The 23,213-nt window shown below is 45.8% G+C and overlaps 2 protein-coding genes across 2 annotated transcripts; one reads left to right on the forward strand and one right to left on the reverse strand.

Moving 5' to 3' along the window:
* Positions 1–8,470: 8,470 nt before the first annotated feature.
* LOC124678086 (UDP-glycosyltransferase 82A1-like) lies at positions 8,471–13,190 on the reverse strand. The gene is made up of 2 exons (XM_047214017.1): positions 12,643–13,190; positions 8,471–9,515 (listed from the first exon to the last, which is right to left on the reverse strand). Exons 1-2 carry the CDS (start codon positions 13,142–13,144, stop codon positions 8,485–8,487), a joined length of 1,533 nt encoding a protein of 510 aa, XP_047069973.1. The 5' UTR covers positions 13,145–13,190; the 3' UTR covers positions 8,471–8,484.
* An 8,741-nt stretch (positions 13,191–21,931) lies between these two features.
* Positions 21,932–22,930, forward strand: LOC124676256 (ATP-dependent Clp protease proteolytic subunit-like). Its single transcript, XM_047212334.1, has one exon. It carries the CDS (start codon positions 21,947–21,949, stop codon positions 22,706–22,708), a length of 762 nt encoding a protein of 253 aa, XP_047068290.1. The 5' UTR covers positions 21,932–21,946; the 3' UTR covers positions 22,709–22,930.
* The last annotated feature ends 283 nt before the right edge of the window (positions 22,931–23,213 follow it).

Raw genomic sequence — 23,213 nt, forward strand, 5'->3', positions numbered from 1 at the left:
GAGGTCGTCCACGCAGATGATTCAGCCGAGATTTCAACGGCTGGCATGAACGTTTGGGAGACAACAGGCCAAGAGCCACTCTCAGGCATCAATTTGGACGACTGCGAGCGCATCGACGTGACGAAGGACGGGGTTAGGCTGCTCTTATCCACTGGCCTGACCGCATAGCAAGAACAAACCTATGGACAAACGTGGCGAGGCCGATCCTTGGGATCGGCCCCAAAGATCTATGGACGAACATTGCAAAACCTTCATCGAGCGATTCAATCAACATGGAGGCCGATTCCAGCAATCGGCCAAAATTATCCTCACCATACGTTCTGCCTGTGTTCAACGTCGATCTAATGGGCAGCGGTTTTACGTCGACTGATGAGCTGGAAGAAGTCAACATTGGTCCTAACGGAGCCGACGTTCAAATACAGTGCCTTGGCTAACCACAGAGCCGATATCCGCAGTTACCTGGCAGATTCGGCTCGGGGGGCACCTAATCAGATGAACATGTGCGATACATGTGCAGTGAAATATTGGGGGCCGATAGAAAAATCGGCCGATAAAAAAAATTTCCACGATGTACAGACCGATGCACGTGACATCGACTTTAGAGCTAAGGAACAAAGCCGATGCACAGCCATCGACTTTAGTACAAATTACACAGGATCTACCAGCTGCGTGTTCAAGACGCGGGTTTCAACCAAGTCTGTCTTCAGTTCAGCTTCGAGGCCTTCTGCTTCCTTGAGGGAGTGAACAACGAGCTGATTTTTGTTGCCCGGACCTTCTCTTCGAGGACCTCCAACCCTTTGCGCAAGGTCGCCAGTCCAGCAGTGCTGTCAGAGGTCTCAGTAGTGGCGTACAGGGCAGCCTTTTGCTCATTAAGTCGTTGGTGTTTCGTCTGCAGTATCGGCTTTCGACGGAAGAAAAGGTGATCGGCTTTGGTGTATCTACTGTCGGCTTGGCCAAGTTGGCCACCTTCTCAGCTACACTCGTTTCTTGGACCAGAGTGGCTGACCGTTTCTTGGAGGCCAATGGTAGCAAGTCTGGTTGGCTCTGCGTGGTGGATTTCTCAGATTTGCTCGAGCTCGGGTCCATTTGTCTGAACTATGTGTCCTCACCGCTGTTCTCGCCTTGACTGAGGCTCGGGGGGCAGCTGACCTGGTAGATGTTCTGTTTTTAGAAGCCGATTGGGGTGTCATCGGCTGGTCCTGCGTCGCGACCTTCTTCAAAGATGGTGAGTTCTTGCAGAAGAGGCTCACTGGAGCTGGTGGGAGGAATTTAAGGGCTCTCTTGAAGGCATGGGTCTTCCACATTATCCACCAGATCTCAAAGTCGTCAGTCGAAGGACCGATGCGTTGCCATCGGCTCATTGAGCATTGGCTAAGTGGACAATCGGCAAAGTCAGTATGAGGGGAAATTGGCTAAATTAGCATAAAGGAAATCGGCAAAATCAAATTGGGGGAAATTCTTCATTGATAAACGGGATTTCTTACATAAAGAGCTGATTACTCTCAAAAGGAAGTACCAGGGGATACATTGCCCCATATACTACTACTGATCCTATGATAAGGGTCCTATCTACGGGCCGTCGCTGCCCTCGTCGTCGCCGTCGTCGCCGCTGTCGGCGCTACTCCCGGCGGGCTCGTCGTCGCTGCTGCAGCGGCCGCCGGCAGGGCCCTCGTTGTCCTCGTCTTCCTCGTCAGCATCATCGTCGTCGTTGTCGAAGTCGCTGAGGTTCCCCGGCCAGGGGCAGAAGCGCTTGGCCGGCGGTTCATCGGAGGAGGTGTCGTCCTCCTCCTCCTCCTCGGAGGAGGAGGAGGAGGTGAAGTCGTCCCAGGAGAAGCGATCGTCATCGCTCTCCTCCTCCGTTTCCCCGTCGGCAAGGAAGCGGAGGTCACTTTCCCCGTCGGTCGAGGACTTGTCGTCCTCAGACCAGACGGAGAAGTCGTGACTGGACTCGTCCCCGTCTTCTGTGGCGCGGCGGATGTTGGCCTCGTGGGCCTCCTCCGGGTCCCACTCCGGCGTCGGCTCGCGGGAGAAGGAGGACTGGGTGGAAAGACCCGACGAGGCAGAGGAGGAAGAAGACATGGTGGCGCAGGAGGGCTTTTGGAGTGCTAATGCGAAGGGGATGAAGAAGCAAACTGTTTGGAGCGGTTAAATAAAAGGGGATATAGTGGAGATTCAATGCCACAGCAGTTTCCGAGGAAGTGGTGCCCAAAGAAAAAAAAATTTGCCAGGTCACGCGGAGAAGCGGAGGAGGCAAGGCATCATGATGATGGATACTGCGACGGTTCTGCTCTGCCACGACATGACCCGACGAAGGAAAAGCAGAGTGATTTTGGAATTGTTATTTCCAAAACCAGGGGGGCATGTGTTATCACCAGAATTTGACCGGATCAGAGGTGGGCCGCGATTGAAGATGGGCTTGAAGGATATACATGGAAGAAATGCATGAATCGGCCTTATATGCAAAGTTTGGGCTAGTTTGCCCGTGTATCTGTAATATAGTAGGATACGTGTCGGTTAGATAGAGTTTGGCTCGTGCCCGGTTGCGATTATTCCCACGTTAGAAAGTCTACGGACTATAAATATGTATCTAGGGTTTATGAAATAAACAACAATCACGTTCACCACAAACCAATCTAGGCGCATCGCCAACTCCCTTGTCTCGAGGGTTTATTCCGGGTAAGCATCATGCTGCCTAGATCGCATCTTGCGATCTAGGCGATACACGTTATTCGCTGTTCATGCGTTGCTCGTGCTCTGAAGCCTTGTTGATGGCGAGCAACGTAGTTATCATAGATGTGTTAGGGTTAGCATTGTTTCATAGTATCATATGCTTTCGTCCGTGCAACCCTTAGACGTCTAGCCGTCCTTACACCTATCTTAGGTGTAAGGGCGGCACCCCGCTTGATCATTATTTAGTAGATCCTATCCGTTATGATTGCTCCTTATTCTTCAAGGATTAGTTTAATATCTGCATAGTTAGGCCTTACAAACGGGTTGAAGGATCCAGTGGCGCGTAGGGTGTAGTTTGCTAGCCCTCGACGGGATGTTCCGGGGATCAACTTCATGTTGGTTTTTAGGCCTTGTCTAGGGTCGATTTACGATCACCGTGCGTGGCCGCCAGGCTCAATCACGAGTAGGATGTTCCGATTATGTGGTGAAAACCCTAAATCGTAGTAGGTCTTTTTAGCTTTATTTTGATCAAGCAGGACCACCATCTGATCGTACACCTCGTACGGATCATGGGTGGATCGGCTCCTTGAGCCGATTCACAGGACAACCTGAGAGCCGATCGAGGCTCGTATTTAATGTTTACGTGTATGCCATGCAGGAAACTAAGCGAGGCAAATCCAACACCTTCCCGACCGGTATAGGTCAGGTGGCACGCCCTTGCACCGAGCATCGGACGTGCGTGCCGAGTCTTTGCGGGCCGTCGCTCGGAGGGACCAGGGCCAGCCGCAGTCCTGGGAGCCTCCCGGCTCTACTGTGTTGCCCGTCGCTGCTCGCCGGTGGGTTTCTGACCGCAACACTTATAGAGTCAAGTAAGGATAGCCATATATCAAGGTTCGAATGGATTTGCCATTACTCACGACCAAGATAGGGTACTTCATGACTTTCAAGGTCCTCAAGGGCTATGTCTACAAGCTCACAGTCAGGTCCGGTCCTGGGGCAGGGCGAGCGGGGTGGCCGCCCTGGGCCCATGAAACCAAGGGGCCCTCCAGGTGTGTTCTGTACTGTACTACATTGGGACGGCCCAAAATAAGCAGAACTCGAACGCAGGCCTAGATGTTGTGTAGGAAGACGGCCAGGCGGGCATGTTTCCAGGCTGAGTCATTGGATGGACTGGAAAAAAAAAGATCGTCAGATCCGGGTCTCGACAGCTCAAGTGCGTCGGTTGATGATATCATCTGCGCGGCGGCGTCGGCCAGAAGTTGTAGACGCCACCCCCGACAAAGGCCCCCCATCTGTGCTCTCTGGTCAACTGGTACGCATCTTTCCTCTCTCTCTCTCTGACATTTCTACATGATCCTGCTATGTGGGGGCATTAGGATGTAGTAGGTAGGATTCAATGGTGGTTTAGTTGTGTTCGCGTTCATTGGGAACGGCCTCGAATGATTTAGATTGTCATAGCCACTGGTTTGGCATTAAAAGTTTTTTAAGGTTGGAATACTTTCATTTTCGGAACGCTCTTTGATCGGAAGGATTTCTAAAGAGGCAAATTTTAGAAATAAAAATTGTACAAATTGAATATCATGGCATTTGTTCTTTGCATGAACTGTAAACGCCATGTATTTTCAGGTGTTCCACTTAATGCAATTTTATTCCTTTGAAATAAAATACGAATTAACACAACGGAATTTTAAAATCCTATAGTAAATCAAACAATTTCAATAGGAAAAATCTAAACGGTTGAAATGCTACTCCCTTGGACTCAAAGAAACATTTTCTGACTTAGCATATAGAATGTAACAAGAATTGTTTGTATAAAAATGTATTGATTATTATCCATAGGTTTGTATACTAAGGGGCCTCGGGCTCTAGTTCCGCCCCGGGCCCTCGAAATCTCAGAACCGGCCATGCTCACAGTCTTTAACTACTCCATGACTAAGGTGGTAAAGAAGTGCCCCGAGCACGATCCAACCCTTGCCAGGATCGCCAAGTGATAGTTGGTACCTTGTATTGATTATTTGTCGGTGTGTGGTGTGAACTAATTAAGTTATGTTGTCTCTATTTTAAAGTAAGTTCTACTATTATGTGTTGTCTAAGAAATTAAGCCTGTGTTGGTGGTTTAGTATGCTACCTTCTATTCTAGTTTTGGCACCTTATTTGTACATACATGGGATGGTAACTCACCACTCGAAAGAGGTTATCACACCACACGTTTTGCACACAACCAAACAACACATTCAGTTTCTGCAAAGTTTAAAACAGCTAGCCCAACAACGGACTTATGTTTCTTCCACGGTGTAGAAAAGGACTTCCAAACAACCAAACTGAATGCAAAAGTAGGCTAAGCCGTTGCATGAGAGGAAAAAACCCATGCGAGTAAGCAAACACGGGCCATGAAAAACGCACGCAGTTCACCATCGTGTCAGCCCAGTAGCATCGTCTACTCTGCTCCGCACTACCAGCCGGCTCTGCTTTTGGAATTTCCAATCTTGGTGGTGCTCCTTTTTCAAACGGGATATCTTGGTGTCTTCCTTTCCAATTTTCGTCCTTCAGAGTTCAGACTTCAGAGGCAGTAGCTCATCGCTTTTCAGGCGTGTGAGATGCAATTTTATCATGACCGCCTCTGTGTATGGAGGGCATTTCCAAGTGGGAGCTATCTCGATCATGGTATCCGCAGGTGCTAATTAGTCGAGCAAAAGAGCATGGTACTGAAACGCATGATTTTCACAGAAAATTACAACAAAGAGGGATCAATATTTTAGGTACCCATCCCAGCTCTGGACCGGCCAAGATAAAGCTGAAATAAGCAAATAGAAAGTTCGGTTGGTATTCGAAGTCTTTGCCAAACATTGTTTCAGTCCTTCAGAGTGGTGAACGCAGACGAATGACCAAACTGCATAGAGTACCGTACTACCTTTTGTCATCTTTTGTTTTCTTGCACATGCCTTTGCTAGTAAGTGACCCAACGTGCAACATTACACCATTTCTATATCCTCCGCCTAGTAGCGTGTACATTGCATTCTATACTCTAGATCGTACTACGCAAGCAGCCTCATCTTTTTTGCAGTGATGACTTATGACTATTGTCTAGTACTATGACATATACACAATAACTTAGGTGTTGCAAAACGTGCCATAGACAAATATATCACAATATTGTATTTGTCTAGATCTCTAGGCTTTGCTTAGTACTCATCAACTAGAAAAAACTTTTTGAACACTAAAGCAAACTAGTTAGTGGGTAGGTTACCATGAGTAAGTGGACAAAATCAAATTGTGTTGTTCTCGAAAACAAATAAATACTCCCTCTGTTCCATGAAACGTGTCTTAATAATATGTTGATATATCAAAAATGATGTACTATATGTTATTATATTTATAGGGAACGAAACCAACCAAACCCTAAATTTTCTCTCTAAATGTTCTCCCAGTAGCTGGTAGATTCTGGTGGGGCGATATTACCGGCAATGTGGACTAAGAAATTACGAATATTACGGGTTCTATAAGTACTTAATTTTCTACAGGGATGCAATATATTTTCTAGTTTAGATAAAATGTTACCACGCATTTTTGTGATAGTTTCCCGTTATGTTTCTTGTAGGGTCTTAATTTATCCCATCAAGAATGTTGGAAAACAGATTTTTTTTTCTTTCTAATCCTCGGTTGACTGAAATGTTCATACATCAGTGTGTTTCTTATGTTCTCAATTGACGAGGATTGCACTATTAAAGTGGTAAAAATACGCAACTTAGGTGTTAGCCAAAAATGCCATAGATAAATATTCCCTCTGTTCGAAAATAAGTCTCATAGTTTTCTAGAGATACAGATGTATATATACATTAAAATGTGTCTAGATATATATGTATCTAGATAAAGTTGCGACACTTATTTTAAAACGGACATGGTGAATCGCAATATTGTATTTGTATGAACTTTGGCTACTCCTCAACCAGAAAAAAGCTTTGAATGCTAAAGCATTTTAGTTAATGCTAGGTTACCTCGGGTAAGTGGACAAAAACAATTGTATCATTTTCTTAGAAATTTAGAAATTTGTAGATTAAATATATATATGTGAAAGAGTAGAGAAATATGTACAAAACAGTGATTTTTTTAGAGATATCTAGTAGGGCGTACTAAATTTTATCTTATTTATAGGGAATAAAATCATCCAAAGCCTTTTATTGCAAAAAAATTATCTAAATAGTTTTCCCGGCAGCTGGTGGATTTCGGTGGGGCGAGATTACCGGCATTGTGAACTAATAAGTACAAACATTATGTATTATATAAGTACTTAGTTTTCTTCAGCGATGCTCTACATTATCTAGTTTAAATAAAACATAGCCGCACACCGTTGTGATAGTATATTGCGTTATTGTCTTGCACATGTAAGGATTTAACTATCATATTTATGCTTAGTTGGACGTGAGAGAATAGGGGAGAAAAGGCAAGTGAACTCTCATTAAAGAGCTAACTCTACCATGTGCTCTTAGACACTTTGTGAGAGTGAAAAGTGGATAATATATTAGTGAAATAATACATCTTCCTACATAATTATTGTACAGATGACATGGCAATTTCTTATAGACATCTATTGGCTAAACGGACAAACATTTGTGTGTGTGCGTGCGTGCGCGTGTGCATGTGGGTGTGTGTGCGTGTGCGTGTGTATGTGTGTGTGAAAACTAAAAAAACAACACTGTTTTTCTAGAGATATCTAGTAGGGCGTACTAAATGTTATCTTATTCATAGGGAATAAAATCATCTAAATGCCTTTTATTCTAAACAATTATCTAAAAGTTCCCCAGCTGGTGGATTTTGGTGGGCTGAGATTAGCGGAAATGTGAACTAATAAGTACGAATATTATGTATTATATAACTACTTAGTTTTATTCAACGATGCTCTACATTATCTAGTTTAACTAAAATATAGCCGTGCACCGTTGTGATAGTATTACGTTATTGTCTTGTAGGCGTAAGGATTTAAATATCGTATTTAAAATTTCCAGTGAATGTAAAAAAATGATAATTAAAATTTTCAAGGAAAAATATATATTGGAGAGGCCATAACAATAAACTAAATGCGAACTTAAATTTGAGTGTGTGTACATGGGTCTTAAGGAGATGATTGGATTGAACATATTGTCATTGTTGATGGCTAAGTTGCTACACATGGACAGGTGAAATATGTGAAACAACAACGGGGATTGTGAGGGAATATTTGATATTATTGTCAACCATACATTTAAGACATTTTAATTATGCATAAAAATATAAGTCACAGTAATGAGATGTTCATTATTTGGTGTCTAACCGTGTATTGACTATGAATCATAAAAGTATGGATTTTAATTGAGAAGAATCGCGGCGGTCAAAAAGTTCACATCAAGGATTAATATAAAATGTTACTTTAGTAAATAGAAATGGCATAACTTTATTCATCGCAGATTATTTCTAACCATCATTTACAATTGTATAAAGTTCAAAAAAAAATCATTTACAATTGTATGCAAGCATATTGATACGAAAGTGATGGTTAAAGTTGCCCACTAGCGATATCAAATACTAAAAAGATATAAAGCTATGTATGAAATCTAGCCACGCAAATACGCGGATCACCTGCTATTAACTAAAAAAATCTATTTATCATGGAGTGAGTGATCGACTGAGTGAGTGAGTGAGATGGAATTGATGATAGTTGTATGTTCGTCTAAAAGCTCGGAAATGCGGCTGAAATGTAAGAAGAAAACTACCGAGGCAACTAAACTAACCGATTCCAAAAGATAGTTTAGACATAATTAACCTAAGAACAATCGATTGCTACAATATGCTGTACATCTGCGTTAACAACGGGTAATCCTTGTTGATCTCGTTGACGAAGAACTTGACGTTCCTCTGTGCCAAACTCCTGGCCTCAGCCGTCACAACTTTCTTCCTCAGCACGTTCATCTTCTCCTGCAAATGCCTCCCCTCTTTTCCATCCATGGTCCTGTCGATGCACTCCCTCACCTGGTCTCTGCTCATGCAGCCGAGCTTGATCCCGATCTCCCACACGCCGGCAATGTACGCGCAGTTGATGAACTGGTCCCCGGCGACAGGGCAGCACAGGAGGCGCACCCCGTGCCGTATGGCCTCCACGGTGGAGTTCCAGCCGCAGTGCGTGAGGTAGCAGCCGACGGACCCGTGCGCGAGCACGTCCTCCTGCGGCGCCCAGTCCACCACCTTGCCGCGGCGGGCGACGGCGACCCTCTCGGCGTAGCCGTCGGGGAGGCCGGCGCGCCACGACGGGTCCTTCTTGAGCGCCCACAGGAACGGCCGCCCCGTGGCCTCCAGCCCCAGCGCGAGCTCGCGGATCTTGTCCTGCCCGATCGGCCCGACCCAGCTGCCGAACGAGACGTACACCACTGACCCCGCACGTTGCCTGTCCAGCCAGCCGACGCACGTCGAGTCTGCCTGCCACATGCTGGGCTGCTTGCACGGCGCCACGGCGCCGTCGCCTTTCATGATCTCGATGACGGTGCTGACCCCGCCGCCCGCTAGCAACGGCCCAACAGGGAGGACCCGCGGGCTCTGACGCGCTGGGTGGCCGTCATTGTCATCGTCGGTGGCGGCGGCGGCGCTGGCCTCGCCTGGGAAGGAGTTGACGAGGACCGAGCGGAAGCTCCTCGCGCGCTGCAGGGCCCGGAGCCAGAACGCGAACCTCGATTTCTGGGTGGCCGAGTCGCCCACGAGCCATGGCACCTCTTCGTCCTTCAGCTCGACCTGTGCCGGCAGGATCTTGAGGGCTCGGATCATCTGGTCCTGGCCGAACCCATCGTCGTCGAATTGATTTGGGGATGATCGAGGCGTGCCTGCACGTTCGTAAGATCAACGATGAATCAGTGAAACACAGATTTTAATTCCTCAATTCTTGATTTGCATATGTGAGTATGCATGGAGTGCTCTCGTGCCGACAAGATGCGCACTAGACCAGACACGGAGACAGCAACAAAAACTCTACAAACTGAGGCTACAACTAGCGAGATCGATCCAGGCCACCATCCCACGTGCCGTGATTGGTGAGATTTAATCATGCATGCATCGAGAGCCCGTCCGATCTACCACAGGACCAAGTTGCCACCCGCAGTCACTTTGCTAAATGTACTTTTCCAGTACGTGCGTGTTAGGGTTCAGGACTAATCGATGGATCGGTGGACTGGTCAAGCCAAGTCATCTTGTTTTCTTCCGCTTACAATAACAGCATGTAGTAGTGCTACTCCATAAGAGTGTGCATATATGGAACATGGAGGCATGTGAACCCACTTTTTGAAAAGTTCCGTTTGTAATGTCAAAAAATGTTTTAAAAATCGAAACACAAAATGATTTCCTAGATGATCTCAAATATGTGCCCTGGACATGAGTTTCGTGACGAAAAAACCTTTTATTTTATCTCGGCAAAAAAGTGAAATTTTGCAGGGCTATATAGTAGTATATATGTGACGTATTTTGTCTTTTTTAGATTCTGAAATAAAAAAGTGGTTTCTCCGTGAAAACTTTCTACGCACACATGAACATGCGTACGTACCCGAATAGTTTTATTTCAGAATTTTTTAACATTTGGAAAATGCATTTTTAACTAGGGTTCACATGCACCCAGGTTCGAAAAGAAGTGACTATTCGCACTTCCAAATATGGGAACGAAGAAAGTTCAACTGTACTGCACAAACCAGCCGCAGGACCGTCAGATAGTTTGAATGTATCTAAAGAGAAAAAGGATGCAGCTCCTAGGGCTTCTCTACCGAAATAGTACACAGATCTCGTGTGCAGAGGCGACTGGTCAAATCTTAATTATGTTTTTGCTAGTTCTAAATTGAAAATTAGCTTAGACCTCGGTCAGCTTCGGAGCGGTTAAATTTGAATCGTGATTCATACGTCATTTCAGTTGCGAGTGGGTTACAACCGAGGAAAAAAATTGGTCGTCTAATTTGCATCGTGATACGTGTTGGCTGTGAATTACAGGTATGTTGCAACTGACCAAGAATTAAGCAAAATCTAGGTCAAGCGAAAAACTTGAGATCCCTCCCTAATTAATTGTTCTATTTTGCTAGTTCTCAATGGACTTAGAACTAACTTAGTCCTCGGTCGACTTTTAAACGATAAGATTTAATCGTGATTCATGTTAAACTGAGTTGCAACTGAGATTTTTCTAGTTCAATTGAGATTGCAATTGATAAAAATGCTCGTACCATTGGAATGCATCGTACGTGATTCGTGCTAGCTATGAGTTGCAACTTGGTTGCCTTGAACCGTTGGATTGCTTCGTGATTCGTGGTACTCATTAATTGCAACACGGGCTGCAACTGAAGTTTGATGACATCACCTAGCTTAGTTCTCAGTTAGAACTAATCACACCCTTAATTGTTATGGTTTTTTAGATGAATTATTCCCATATGTATCCCCTCTACATGTGCAAAGGTAGTACATATCTGGCCATGATATGATATCCTCCCTAAGTAGTATGCTAAATGAAAGAACCCATCACGTGTCGACTGCCGATTGGATCAACTTTGTGAGTTACCTTCAGGTCCAAATATGAGCTAAAATGTACACCAAAAGGTTCAGACCTCAGAAAATAGTAATAAGGAATGTCGAGCTGGCCCCAAGACAAGATGGATCAGATCCAGAGAGCACTTGGCCGGACAGGGACCAAAGCAGAAAAGAAAGACGGGTCCGTGGCTTCTCACATGCACGTCGGCAACACATGGCCAATCCAATCATGTTTGGGCATTAGTATGAGCAGTTCTAAAAGCAGCTAATCAAGTTGATGCGGCTGACAGAAAAAAACAGAGACATACAGGTTGTACGTTAACGTTCCTAGTGAACAGGAGTACCTGTCAATTGTCAAAGACTTAAATACCGTTATGCTGTTTATATGCGCATAATTCAATGAGTATTTTATGTTTGGCTGAGTGTATCCCAGATTTTCTATCTTATTCAACAACATGAATTGTTGAATATATGATACTTCCAGCACTACATGCATGATACTTATGTATTCATTAAAAAAAAAACCGTGAGGGCTCTACAAACTTACTTCCTCTGATCTGTTTTAATTAATATTTTAGGTTAAATTTTGTTCCACGTTTATCTATATTCTATCTTTAGTCAACAAAAATATAGAAAACAAAGTTGTTCTGCTTTTTCTCTATTGGATGTTATTATTTTCAAGGTATCTTGAATTTGTTCTCTACATATGTAGGTAATAATAAAAAGTGCAATAATAGTTTATCTTTTTTCCTATAACGTAGAATAAAACATAGCGGAGGGAGTAGATGAGTAGAGAATAAAGTTTACAGATTACATGATACTTGATTAGGTGCACTCTTTATATTTATTAAATCGGGAGGTTTGATGATGTCAGTGTGTTGGGTGGAGATAGATCTCAATCTCGTAGATACTTTTACATTGGGAAGTGATATCAGTGCTTCGAGTCTACAACCTTCGTTACGGAGAAAGAAGACTTATAATTTATTTTTAAATTTGAACAACGGTAAAGTTAGGCCAAGTTTGTACAAAAATTGTTAACATATACAATACCAAATCAGAATAGCTGGATATATCATGAAATGTATTTTTACTTGATGTCTATATGATATTATATATAGTTGTCAACTTTTTAAATACTGTATGAACTTAGGATCTAAACTTAGTCAAACTTTACATTGTTTTATTCTTATAAAATGTTATATACTAACGGTGGAAGGCATACAAGAGCATGTGACTATGTGAGGGCGTGTGGCATGCATGGAATATTTGGAGTGCATGTTACACCAAAGCATATGCAAGACCAAAGGATCCTTTCATGCTACTTGAACTCTTGGTTTACATATCGTCAGGTCAACTCTAACATGTTACGCGCGTGTACTCCGGCGCAGTACGTTCGGAAAGAAAGGAATTAGCTGCAAGCTATGAGCGTGTATACCATATATATATACGTACCAGATTCCGAGATGAGCCCCTTCTCCATTAGCTCCGGGATGGCGGCTACAACGCGGTAGCTCGCGAGCATCGCGGGCCAGAACCCCGCCGCCGGCACGCCGCACCGCTCGGCCACGGGAACGGCCCATGACGCCAGCACGTCGACCACGACGCAGGCGACGCGGCAGCCCGTGGCGGCGTGCGCCCGCGTCAGCAGGCGCTCTAGGTGCCCCGGCATGTGGTGCTCCATGGCGTGCCCGAAGTCGGCGAACCCCGGCGGGTCGGCACCGACGACGTCCGTGACGCCACTGGGGATGGACGCCAGAGCCACGCCGCCGCTGACGTCGGCGTCGGTCTTCGTCCCCGCGATGCGCCGGTGGATGAAGTCCGGCACGGCGACCGTGGCCGCGACGCCGTGCGCGGCGAGGGCGCGCGCCAGGTGCAGCATGGGCGTGACATGGCCCTGAGCCGGGAATGGCACGAGGACCACGGCGGGGAGCTGGACGGCAGCCTCGGCTCCCATGCCGTCGACGTCTTGTTATTGTTATGGATCGGCTGGCTGTCCGATGTCTCCGTGGTCTGGACTTCGCTTGGACACATATGGCCCAACGAATGCGTCATGTGTGGAATTTATAGTGGCCGCGGACTCGCGGATGGCTATGCTGAGCCAATTCCATGCTCTTATCACATTCCAATTTTTATGTGAGGTTTCACGCTTTTTTCTCCACGACAAGTTTATTTGGCCACTTGGGGAGCATGCGTCCCCACGTGCTAATTCCATAATTTTATTACTTCATGCAGCCCAAGTTAGTAAGAGCATGTCTAGTAGAGCCCCTAAACCCCTAAACCCCTAAATCTGTAAAAATAACCGCTTTTTTACAGTTTTTGACGAAAAAATCGCAAAGACTAGAGCCCCTAAAACTGTAAAATCGTAAAAAAATTCCCGAGTCCGACCCGGGAATCTATTCTTGGCCTCGTACAAAAACGGGTTGGAGAGGGGTTGACCCTCTAAACCGCATTTCCATTTCGTTTCGGGCGGGAGGGAAATTTCCCAATCCCACCCACCCGCCACCGCCGCCCGTCGCCCCGCCCCGCCCCGCGCACCGGCCGCCGCCGCCATGGACGCCTCCCCGCCCCGCCCGTGCCGCCCGTGGCCGCGCCGCGCGCACGGCCCCGGCCCGCCGCCCGCCCCCGGCCCGCCGCCCGTCGCTCCCGCCCCCACCCCCGCACCGGCCGCCCACCCGCACGTCGCCGCCGTGGTCGCTGCGACCCACGTGGATGGTCAAGTGGAAGTTGAGAGATGATGAAACCGCACCGAAGAAGTCCGCAATGCTTGACATGGATGATCCGGATGTTGAGGAGAGGAACTTGAACAAGCCCGAGGGAACCAAGAAGGCCAAGCTTAGGGTGAAGATGGAAGGAGAGGCGGCTAGCCTAAGGGAGAAGATGGATCATATGATGAAGGCAAGAGAGGCTTTGGCAACCAAGACGTTGGAGACAAAGCTTCTCATCACCGAGCAAAAGAAGGTGGTCAAGCTTGCACACATTGAAGCAAAGCGTGAGGAGGCAGCCCGCAAGGCCGACTTGGAGGAGAGGATGCTCAAGGTGAAAGAAGCAAAGGTATGGAAAGAACTCATGGTGGAAGAGAAGGAGCACATGATGATGTGCAAGAAAGACATGGATGAAGAGCAATTGCAATGGTGGAAGGAGTACAAGGAGGACATCGCCGAGAGGAAGAGGATGTTCGAGGGTCCTCCTCTACCTTTGTAGTTGACACTACCATGAGCGATGGCGGTGTCGACAACTCGCATGATGGTGGGGTTTGATGGTGGTGGAGTGGCCTAGCATATGGCACCAACGTGTAATTTTTGGTGATGGTGCCAATGAGATGGGCAAGATGATGATTATGTGATGTAAAAACTACTAAACCATGCATCCATGATTATTACTTTTGTAGTATGTTTGATGATTCATTGTGTTTTTGTGTCATATTGTGATGAATATGTGACAGGTTTAGAGGTTGGGGTTGAGGCAAAGAATAGAACCCCTAAACCCTCAAACCCCTAAAACGGAATATTATGTTACACGGGTTGGGTTTAGGGGTTCTATTCTTTGCCCCTGTTTTTCAACCTGTAAATGTGTCCAAAACTTGCAAATCTCGGCCTGTAAATCCTAGAAAACTTTTACAGTTTTAAGGGTTCTACTAGACATGCTCTAAGCACGGCTACAAGAGTAGTCTTGAGCCGCGACCAATTAATTTGGACGAAAAGGAGTATTAGAAATGATGATGCAATCATCAATATCGAATATATGTCCAGTGCAAGTGAGTCGCGTCAATTAATTTGGATGCAAGAGAGTACTAGAAATGATGCAAGCATTGATGTCGAATATACGGTTGATAATAATAATAAATATTAACAGCCCTGACTCTAAAATTTTCGAAAGAAGCCCCTCTTCTACTACCCTGTAAATAGGAACAAAAACCACCGCAACAGTAGTAAAGAATTTGGAGTCGTCAAGACAATATCCTCAAGAAGGGATCACCCCTTATAGGTCTTGGGTACTACTAACAAATATAGAGATTATGATTGTCACAAGCTGTAGTTTCAGATAAACATTGTTGACAAGAGAGCAACACAAGAATCTCAACACCACCTAAGCCTCGGGGTTAATTTTTCCTAGAGGTGTGTTTTTTTCTCGCGGTGCTTCTAGAATATGTGTTGTCTCTTGGTTAAATTTGTGGTGTATCATGAGGCTAAATTAGGTGGTGTATCACGATCCTAAATTAGGTGGTTTATTTTTCCTTGAGGTGTATCACGTCGGTAAGCGCAACACATAACGTGAGGAAACACCGAACAATGTGGATGGTGGATCACGACATTGACAAATTCCAGAATATGTGTTTCTCTGGCCTAAATTTGTGCAAATCCTGACAGACAAATCCGCCAAAATCATACCATAAAGGCTCCATCTCAACACACACGAGTGAGCAATGCCGATTTGTGAGCAAGAAGGCAAGGGCACCCAAAACTGCTATACACCACTAGGCAACCGTGATAGCCACAAGAGACGGTAACGAGATAATTGATGTGACACACGGCTACCAACTATGGTGGTGATTGGTGCATCAACAGTTATTCGAGCAGTAACTTAGGTGGAAACTAGGATTATACACATGGACACTAACTTGGAGCTTTGTCGAATTGAGCATTAAGGTCCCCTCTGATTCAAAAGGTATTTAGAGAAAATGTAGAGGACTGAAAGTTTTAGAACTCCTTTGATTTATAGGATTTGTATAGGAATTGTGTAAGATTTAGATCCTATGTGAAAATTTCCTACATAGGTTGTTTGATTTATAGGAAAGTATCCTATATGAAGTAATCATATAGGAATATTTTAGTGTAAATCCTATTAAAAAATATTAGATCAGACCTCATGAAAAATCCTTTGCTAGAATGAAACACTCTTCATGTTCTCACATGAATCAAGTAGGCATGAAATCCTACTTAGATACTTTTCCTATTCCTATGCTTTTCTATCCTATGAATCAAATGAGTAGAATTATTATCTATCTTGGTTGTTTGATCGGAGTGAACATCCTACACAATTTCTATCAAGGATTACTTTGCGGTAGATTCCATACAAAAAAATCATTTATTGAAGGATTCAGAGAAATTTGGCCCGTTTGCCCCCCCAACTTTGGCCCAAAACGTTGAACTTTTGTCATATAAACCCATTTACCCCCCCCCCCCCCCCACCCATGGAAACGGCCCAAGCTCCGCCATTGGGCAGGTGCTAGCTTGCTCACACGCCATTGTGCGCTAGCTTCCTCTGTTTGCCACGAGTGCAACATCCTATTTACATGAACTCGCACCGGTAGGTTAGGCCTCGGGGTACAACAATGCTATACCTACGGATACCTCTTACCGAATCAAGCTACAGACTCACATCACGCATGCAAAACATGAGATCGTGATCCGCCTTTTCAGGAGTGAATTCCAAACTGAACCAACCATATACATACACGTTAGTCTGTAATAATTTTGTATGCCCAGCACGTCCGTAAGTCTACCATTATCGCTTCGCGTATCTCTAAGTTGTCAATTTGGGGGGCACCAACCATACACGGCACACATCTAAGCCTCCTGTCTCCCTGGCAAGATCAAGATCTTTGGGTGGCTCTTTCACCTAGACCGCCTGAACACAAGACTAAACCTGCACCGCAAGACAATCATCGACTCTCCTTCTTGCCCAAGATGTCCAAACGCACATGAAGATCGCCACCACCTCTTTTTTGCATGCCCTGCGGTGCGCATGATCTGGCAGAGAGCTCGCCTGGATCATCTACTCCTTAGCTACCCCAACAAATGGAGCTTTCAGTCAACCGCCGCTTTGCCTAACTCAGTCTGGCCCTCCATCCTTCTCTCCATGCTATGGAGCATCCGGGATGGAGAGGAATGCACTCATATTCAGAGATGTCATTGTTACCCCACCCTCAGCTATCTCTCATGTAATTGCAGACCTCTCACTGTGGTTGCACATGTTTAAAAACCCTAGGCACAAGGAGGATGCCATGCTATGGCGTGATCACTTCTCAGCTTCTGAACCCTAAATGGGACTTTTAATAAATGAAATTCAGGTGGGGACTCTCTCCCCCACGGTGAAAATTTCAAAAAGAAAATTGTCAATTTGACTAACATAATACAAATTATAGAACATCTAAGTTTTCTAATCATATATGTCTTGTAATATATAAGTTATATCATGTAGGTTAAATTGACAATTTAGAGATACGTGTAGGCCTAACCCACTGAGATGGAGGTACCATTGTTGATGAAAAGCAAGAATTAAGAAAGTCAAACTTCAACACTCGGGCCAAATGAATTAGTGCATCAATATACTATGTCCAATACAAATACAAGTTTACCCAAAGCTGCGTCAATTGATTAGAAAAACTCGCAACTAAGACTAGTCATAGCGGGAGCAACATAGCTAGTACATGCAACCATATGCAAAGTCATATACAAATTTAGATGACATTGCATGTCATTAGACGAGAAGTGAAATATTTACGGTAACTAGTTATGTTACCATAATATCGCATTTTCCAAGATAAACGAGTTTACAACCTAGTAAATGTGACTTTGCATAATACTACGATACTGCACATAAATTACTGTTCATAATAGAGATAATAACATAGATTAGTATGCATGTTACTAATCTACTTTACTCAGTTGATGGGCAATTATTCGAAGCCTTGAACTATACAGACTACGGCGCCGCTTCTCCCACTGTCACAGAATATGACTCCAGGAGACAAACGTCCCAGAAGCTGTTAGTACGTGTAATCTGGCCACCACTAATTCCAAATTCCAACCAATAATTGCCGGTTGATGCCTAGAGTTCGGTAACAGTGTTTCTGTATGAAAAGTTGCCCAAACCAAAGCCAACTTTGTAGCAAGCAAAACGGCCGCCGTCAATCCGTTCGAACCGTTGCAGGCCCCACTAAATGTCCCGACGCAGAACAGAAGCGGATCAGAAGCCGCTGTCGTTGGCTTCGTCACTTGGCAACTGCAGCCGCAACCGGAGCTTCCAGAGCCGGCACAGGCCAAACACCAACCTCTCCCACTAGCACTAGCTTCGTGAAAGTGACGGCAGAATGTCACTGTTCATAAATTGGTCGGCCAAAAACATGTGCCAGTATGTTAGATTGATTTTCATTTTTCAAGGAACGTGCCTTTTTGACAGTTCCACAAGTGTTGTTTTCGCAAAGTAGAAATTGGAGAGCTCTCCCGGGGGGCCACTGACCCGCTACTGTTTCTAGCTAGCACCACGATCAAGTCTGTAAAAAAATACATCTTAGTAAACACGTGCAGATTACTCTAGGTATGAGCCGAGACAGATTAGCAAGTTTTACATTAGCAAATGAATTAAACTATTCCCTCGGTTCTAAATTGGTTGACGGAGCTTTGGTTAGATTTTAGTGGGTAGATTCACTTATTTTGGAAAGAAGAAAAACTGGATCAACTAATTTGAATCGGGGGAGTACATCGGTAAAAAAGTTGAAGAAGCACGCACAATAAAAACATGTCCTATCAAAATTAAAGTTGTATTAAAACGTAGTAAACGTTTGTAACTCCACGTTTTGCATCTTGACATTCCTCTATTACACTAGTAGAAAAAAAGCCTTCCATCCCAACCCATTAGTCCCCAAATACTTTGACCCGGGACTAATGGGTCTTTAGTCCCGGTTCTGCTGGTGAACCGAGACTAATGCTCGGGGCAACCGGGACTAAAGGGCTACGGTGGGCTGCGGCCAGGGCAAGAACCTTTAATTCCGGTTGGGGACATCAACCGGGACTAAAGGGTACCCTTTAGTCCCGGTTGGTGTCCCCAACCGGGATTAAAGGTTTTTTTTCTGATTTTTGGCTCCCCACGCACCTCCACCTCCACCCCCCTGGATCGCCTTTTTTAGCACTGTAAAATAGAAAATAAAATGATAGAAAATTTAAAAAAATAAAATGTTTTCAGATTCTTGTATGTTATGCAACTTAGTATTAGGGAAAATTAACAAATTTGAATTTTCACCTTTTTTTGCAAATTTTTGTTGAAAAATGGTAAAACCGCAATAACTTTTGCATACGAAATGTCGAAAAAAAACGTATAATATATCAAAATGATCGTGGGGAAAAGTTACATCCGAATTAACCCGGGTTTACCCGGTTAGCCAATTTTTAGATTCCCAAAATTCCAAATAGAAATACAAAAGCAGGAAGATTTTAGTTTTTGCTATAAATTACGGATTTTATATATTTTTTATTTTTTTAAAACCTAAAATTAATAATTGCATCCTGCATAAAGATTACTATCATTTTTACCCAATTTTTAGATTTTCAAATTTTTAGGTTTTAGGTTTGGCAAAAAAATTTAATTAATTAATAAAAATAAAAATAATACAAATTAAAAAGTTAATGTTTATTTATTTATTCAAATTATTATTACATCATTACTTTTGTTTATTAAAAGAATTATTTGAAATTCAAACAATAAAGAAATGTAACATTGATCAACATGTTAATAGGATTGATATGATACTACTATCACATACATGCGCGCGAAGCACTTGGATGCGGAACGGGATGGAACTCAGAAGTTAAGCGTGCTAGAGCTAGAGTAGTGGGAGGATGGGTGACCGAGCGGGAAGTTTGACCATGAGTATGTAATTTGACTAGAGATAAGTGTAGTTAGAGATAGAGACTAAACTATGCAAATAACTGAAATAGTAGAAATTCTGAAAAAATAAAAAAAAAGAGGGAGTGAAAAATAATTAGAAACCCAAATAAATTAAAAAATTTAAGTCGAAATAGCCTTTAGTCCCGGTTCGTGTTACAAACCGGGACTAAAGGTCCTTCGCCCCGGCGCATGCCAGTCGCCCACGTAGCGGGGCCTTTAGTCCCGGTTCGTAAGCAACCGGGACTAATGGGGGACCTTTAGTCGCGCATAATTAGTCCCGGTTGCGCAACCGGGATTAATGGCCCTTGCGAACCGAGACTAATTAAAGGCCCTTTTTCTACCAGTGTTACAAGAGTAAATTGGAAAAGAGGAATTCTAAGATGCTCCAAAACTATCATGGGCCGTCCATTTACTTTCATCTAATGGTTAGGATGATCAAAAACTCAGAGTTAAACATTATCTTACGTCCGATGGGGTAAGATAAGAAGGAGCATGCTAAAACAGCTCACTACAAATACTGCAAGCCGTCAAACATGCATATCCTCTTGGGCGCGACATAACTGGTACTATCCCTTATGAGGCATACCACCAAGACATATAGCTTTTTTTTTTAACAAGAGGTGGTATTTTATTGACTGTGACACGCGACGGGTACAATATGCATACAGGCCCTTTACAATACTTGCCCTAAAGAACCTAGTATTTAAAGATAAGGCCTGCAACTTCACAAAGAACACCCCAGAACAAAATATGGAAAAGCAATTAGGTCCTGGAGCACCACCGTCGACTCTCGCCGGCATCCTCAAAGCGTTGCCGCCAAGGAATGGAGAGAAGGCGCTCGAACTCTTCCGTCCGGCGAGAAACCACCCCCGCTGGCAACCTCCTCACCGCCGGGAACGAATCACTTGGCTGCAAGGTGGCGTCGAGCTCCAGCAGGGACAAGGAGAAGCCTCCATCTTGAAGACAGAGAGACAGCCGTCTCGTCGGCTGCAGATCACAGCGGCCATGGCAGCAGCTGCGTGTTTGCGCTTGAACAAGAACCATCGGAGATAGAGCCGGTGTCGTCCAGCCGAAAGCTCCGCACCACCCCTTCTTCTCCCCTCGCCTCCATGGCCGGACAGAGAAAGGGATCGGGCAGCGCAACACTTGAGCAGAAGACACCAGCAAACCATATCTGCTCCACTCTTCACAGGAGACAGCAAAGCAGTTCCCCCCTCGCCACCATGGCCGGCCGGGGAACAGACCTTGCTGTAATCTTCGTCGCCTCGCTCCTCTCCCCTGCCTCCACGGCCAGCCAGGAGGAGCAAGTCAACCTGCGAACACCTGCAAAGAAGGAAACAACTACAAAGCCCTTTATTGATGGAGATGCTGGAGAAGAAAGCCCACTGCAGCTGCTCCCGCCGTTGGAGCTCACCGCCGTCGACCGACCACCAGAAACTCCAGATCTTGGCCAGAGATCCAGAAGCCCCACTCCTAAACACCGGCAAAACGGCAAAAAACCTACTTCTACTCCTAGGATCTACCCTGTCGCCATCTCCGGCCGGCTGTCATGCATCGGATAGGCCACTGGAGACGATGAAGACCACCTGGAATGCATGTTGAATAAGATCGGCTAGGGGCTTTTACCAATCTCTTTCTTCTTAAAATTATATTTCTACTAGGGGGTATTGCAGGGATTTACCAGTTTTTTCGGGATTTTGATGTGTTCCTTTTTCTTTTCTTTAGGGGATGTTGAGTTCTTTCCATTTTCGCCAAAGCTCTCTGCAGGCCCAGAATACCCCGCCGAGAGCCCAAATAGCCCGGCCCACACTGAAGCGATAAGAAGGAACAACCGCACAAAATATATGGCAAACACCTGCTGCTCCTCCATTCTCGCAGCCTTTGTAGCCTCACGCTCGGGCTCTCACCTACAACCCACCCCCACCAATGGAGCCCACCACCTGCCGACCCCACCATGCTCGCACCCGGCCCCACTCGTCTGTCTCTAACCGCCTCCTCCCCTCTCCCCACCCTCCCGTCTCGCTCTCACCTCGCCGCGCCGGGACCCAAGCCCACACCAAATCCCCTAAACCCTAGCGCCGCCGCCGCCATGCTGCGCCGCCTCGCCTCCGCCACCGCCCCGCGGGCCATCTTCTCCACCACCCCGGCGGCGGGGCACACCCCGCGCCGCGCGTACGGGCTGGTCCCCATGGTGATCGAGCACACCTCCCGCGGGGAGCGCGCCTACGACATCTTCTCGCGCCTCCTCAAGGAGCGGATCGTGTGCATCCACGGCCCCATCGCGGACGACACGGCCTCCCTGGTCGTCGCGCAGCTGCTCTTCCTCGAGTCCGAGAACCCCGCCAAGCCCATCCACCTCTACATCAACTCCCCGGGCGGGGTCGTGACCGCCGGCCTCGCCATCTACGACACCATGCAGTACATCCGCTCGCCGGTCACCACGCTCTGCATCGGCCAGGCCGCCTCCATGGGCTCGCTCCTCCTGGCCGCGGGCGCGCCGGGCGAGCGCCGCGCGCTGCCCAACGCGCGCATCATGATCCACCAGCCCTCGGGCGGGGCGTCGGGCCAGGCCTCCGACATCGCCATCCACGCCAAGGAGATCCTCAAGGTGCGCGACCGCCTCAACCGGATCTACGCCAAGCACACCGGCCAGCCCATCGACGGCGTCGAGAAGTGCATGGAGAGGGACTTGTTCATGGACCCCGTCGAGGCGCACACCTGGGGCCTCATCGACGAGGTCATCGAGCACCGCCCCGTCTCGCTTGTTTCTGATGCCGTGGCCAGCGATCCGCCAAACCCCCCTGTTGGAGCCGAAACCAAGCCTGCGGAGGGCCCTTCTTCCCCGGCTTGATGGGTGGTGGTTGCAAGGTGCAATCCTCCTTTTTTGCTTTATTGCTTCACTCTAGCCTTGCCTTGTTGTTGGATTCAATGCTTATTAATTCTCTCTTAACATACATATAAGTTCACAACTTGTTATTCTGGCAGCACCAGCGGCCTTATTCACTAGCTAGCCCGTTGTTTTGCTACTTGAATGAATTAATCCCCTTCTGATAATGGATGCAATCATTTCATATTTGCTTTGCCTCATTATAACTGCAGTGTTTAAGATTTTTATCTCAAACCAAGGAAGCTCAACTTGTAAAGGATAAATACTTCATCCTTAAAAACATTCTGTGCGGTTTTATTCGCCTATTGGTGCTAGTTGGGAATACTATAACATAAATGATGATTGCAGATCTTGCATCTTGTGTTCGATAAGTTTTTGTTGGGCTGGCACACATCTCAGGCGAAATCTCAGCTTACCTTGTCCTAGTTAACAACAGTGAGATATATCAATTGCAGCTTCTAGAACAAAC

The sequence above is a fragment of the Lolium rigidum genome, chromosome 7 (assembly GCF_022539505.1).
Source record: "Lolium rigidum isolate FL_2022 chromosome 7, APGP_CSIRO_Lrig_0.1, whole genome shotgun sequence".
Classification (NCBI taxonomy): Eukaryota; Viridiplantae; Streptophyta; class Magnoliopsida; order Poales; family Poaceae; genus Lolium; species Lolium rigidum.

Excerpts from the sequence above, each read along its gene's own strand:
- LOC124678086 (XM_047214017.1), bottom strand. The coding sequence starts at position 13,144 with ATGGGAGCCGAGGCTGCCGTCCAGCTCCCCGCCGTGGTCCTCGTGCCA. Across the intron at positions 9,516-12,642 it reads GGGGCTCATCTCGGAATCTG|GCACGCCTCGATCATCCCCA; the intron begins GTACGTATATAT and ends ACGAACGTGCAG.
- LOC124676256 (XM_047212334.1), top strand. The coding sequence starts at position 21,947 with ATGCTGCGCCGCCTCGCCTCCGCCACCGCCCCGCGGGCCATCTTCTCC.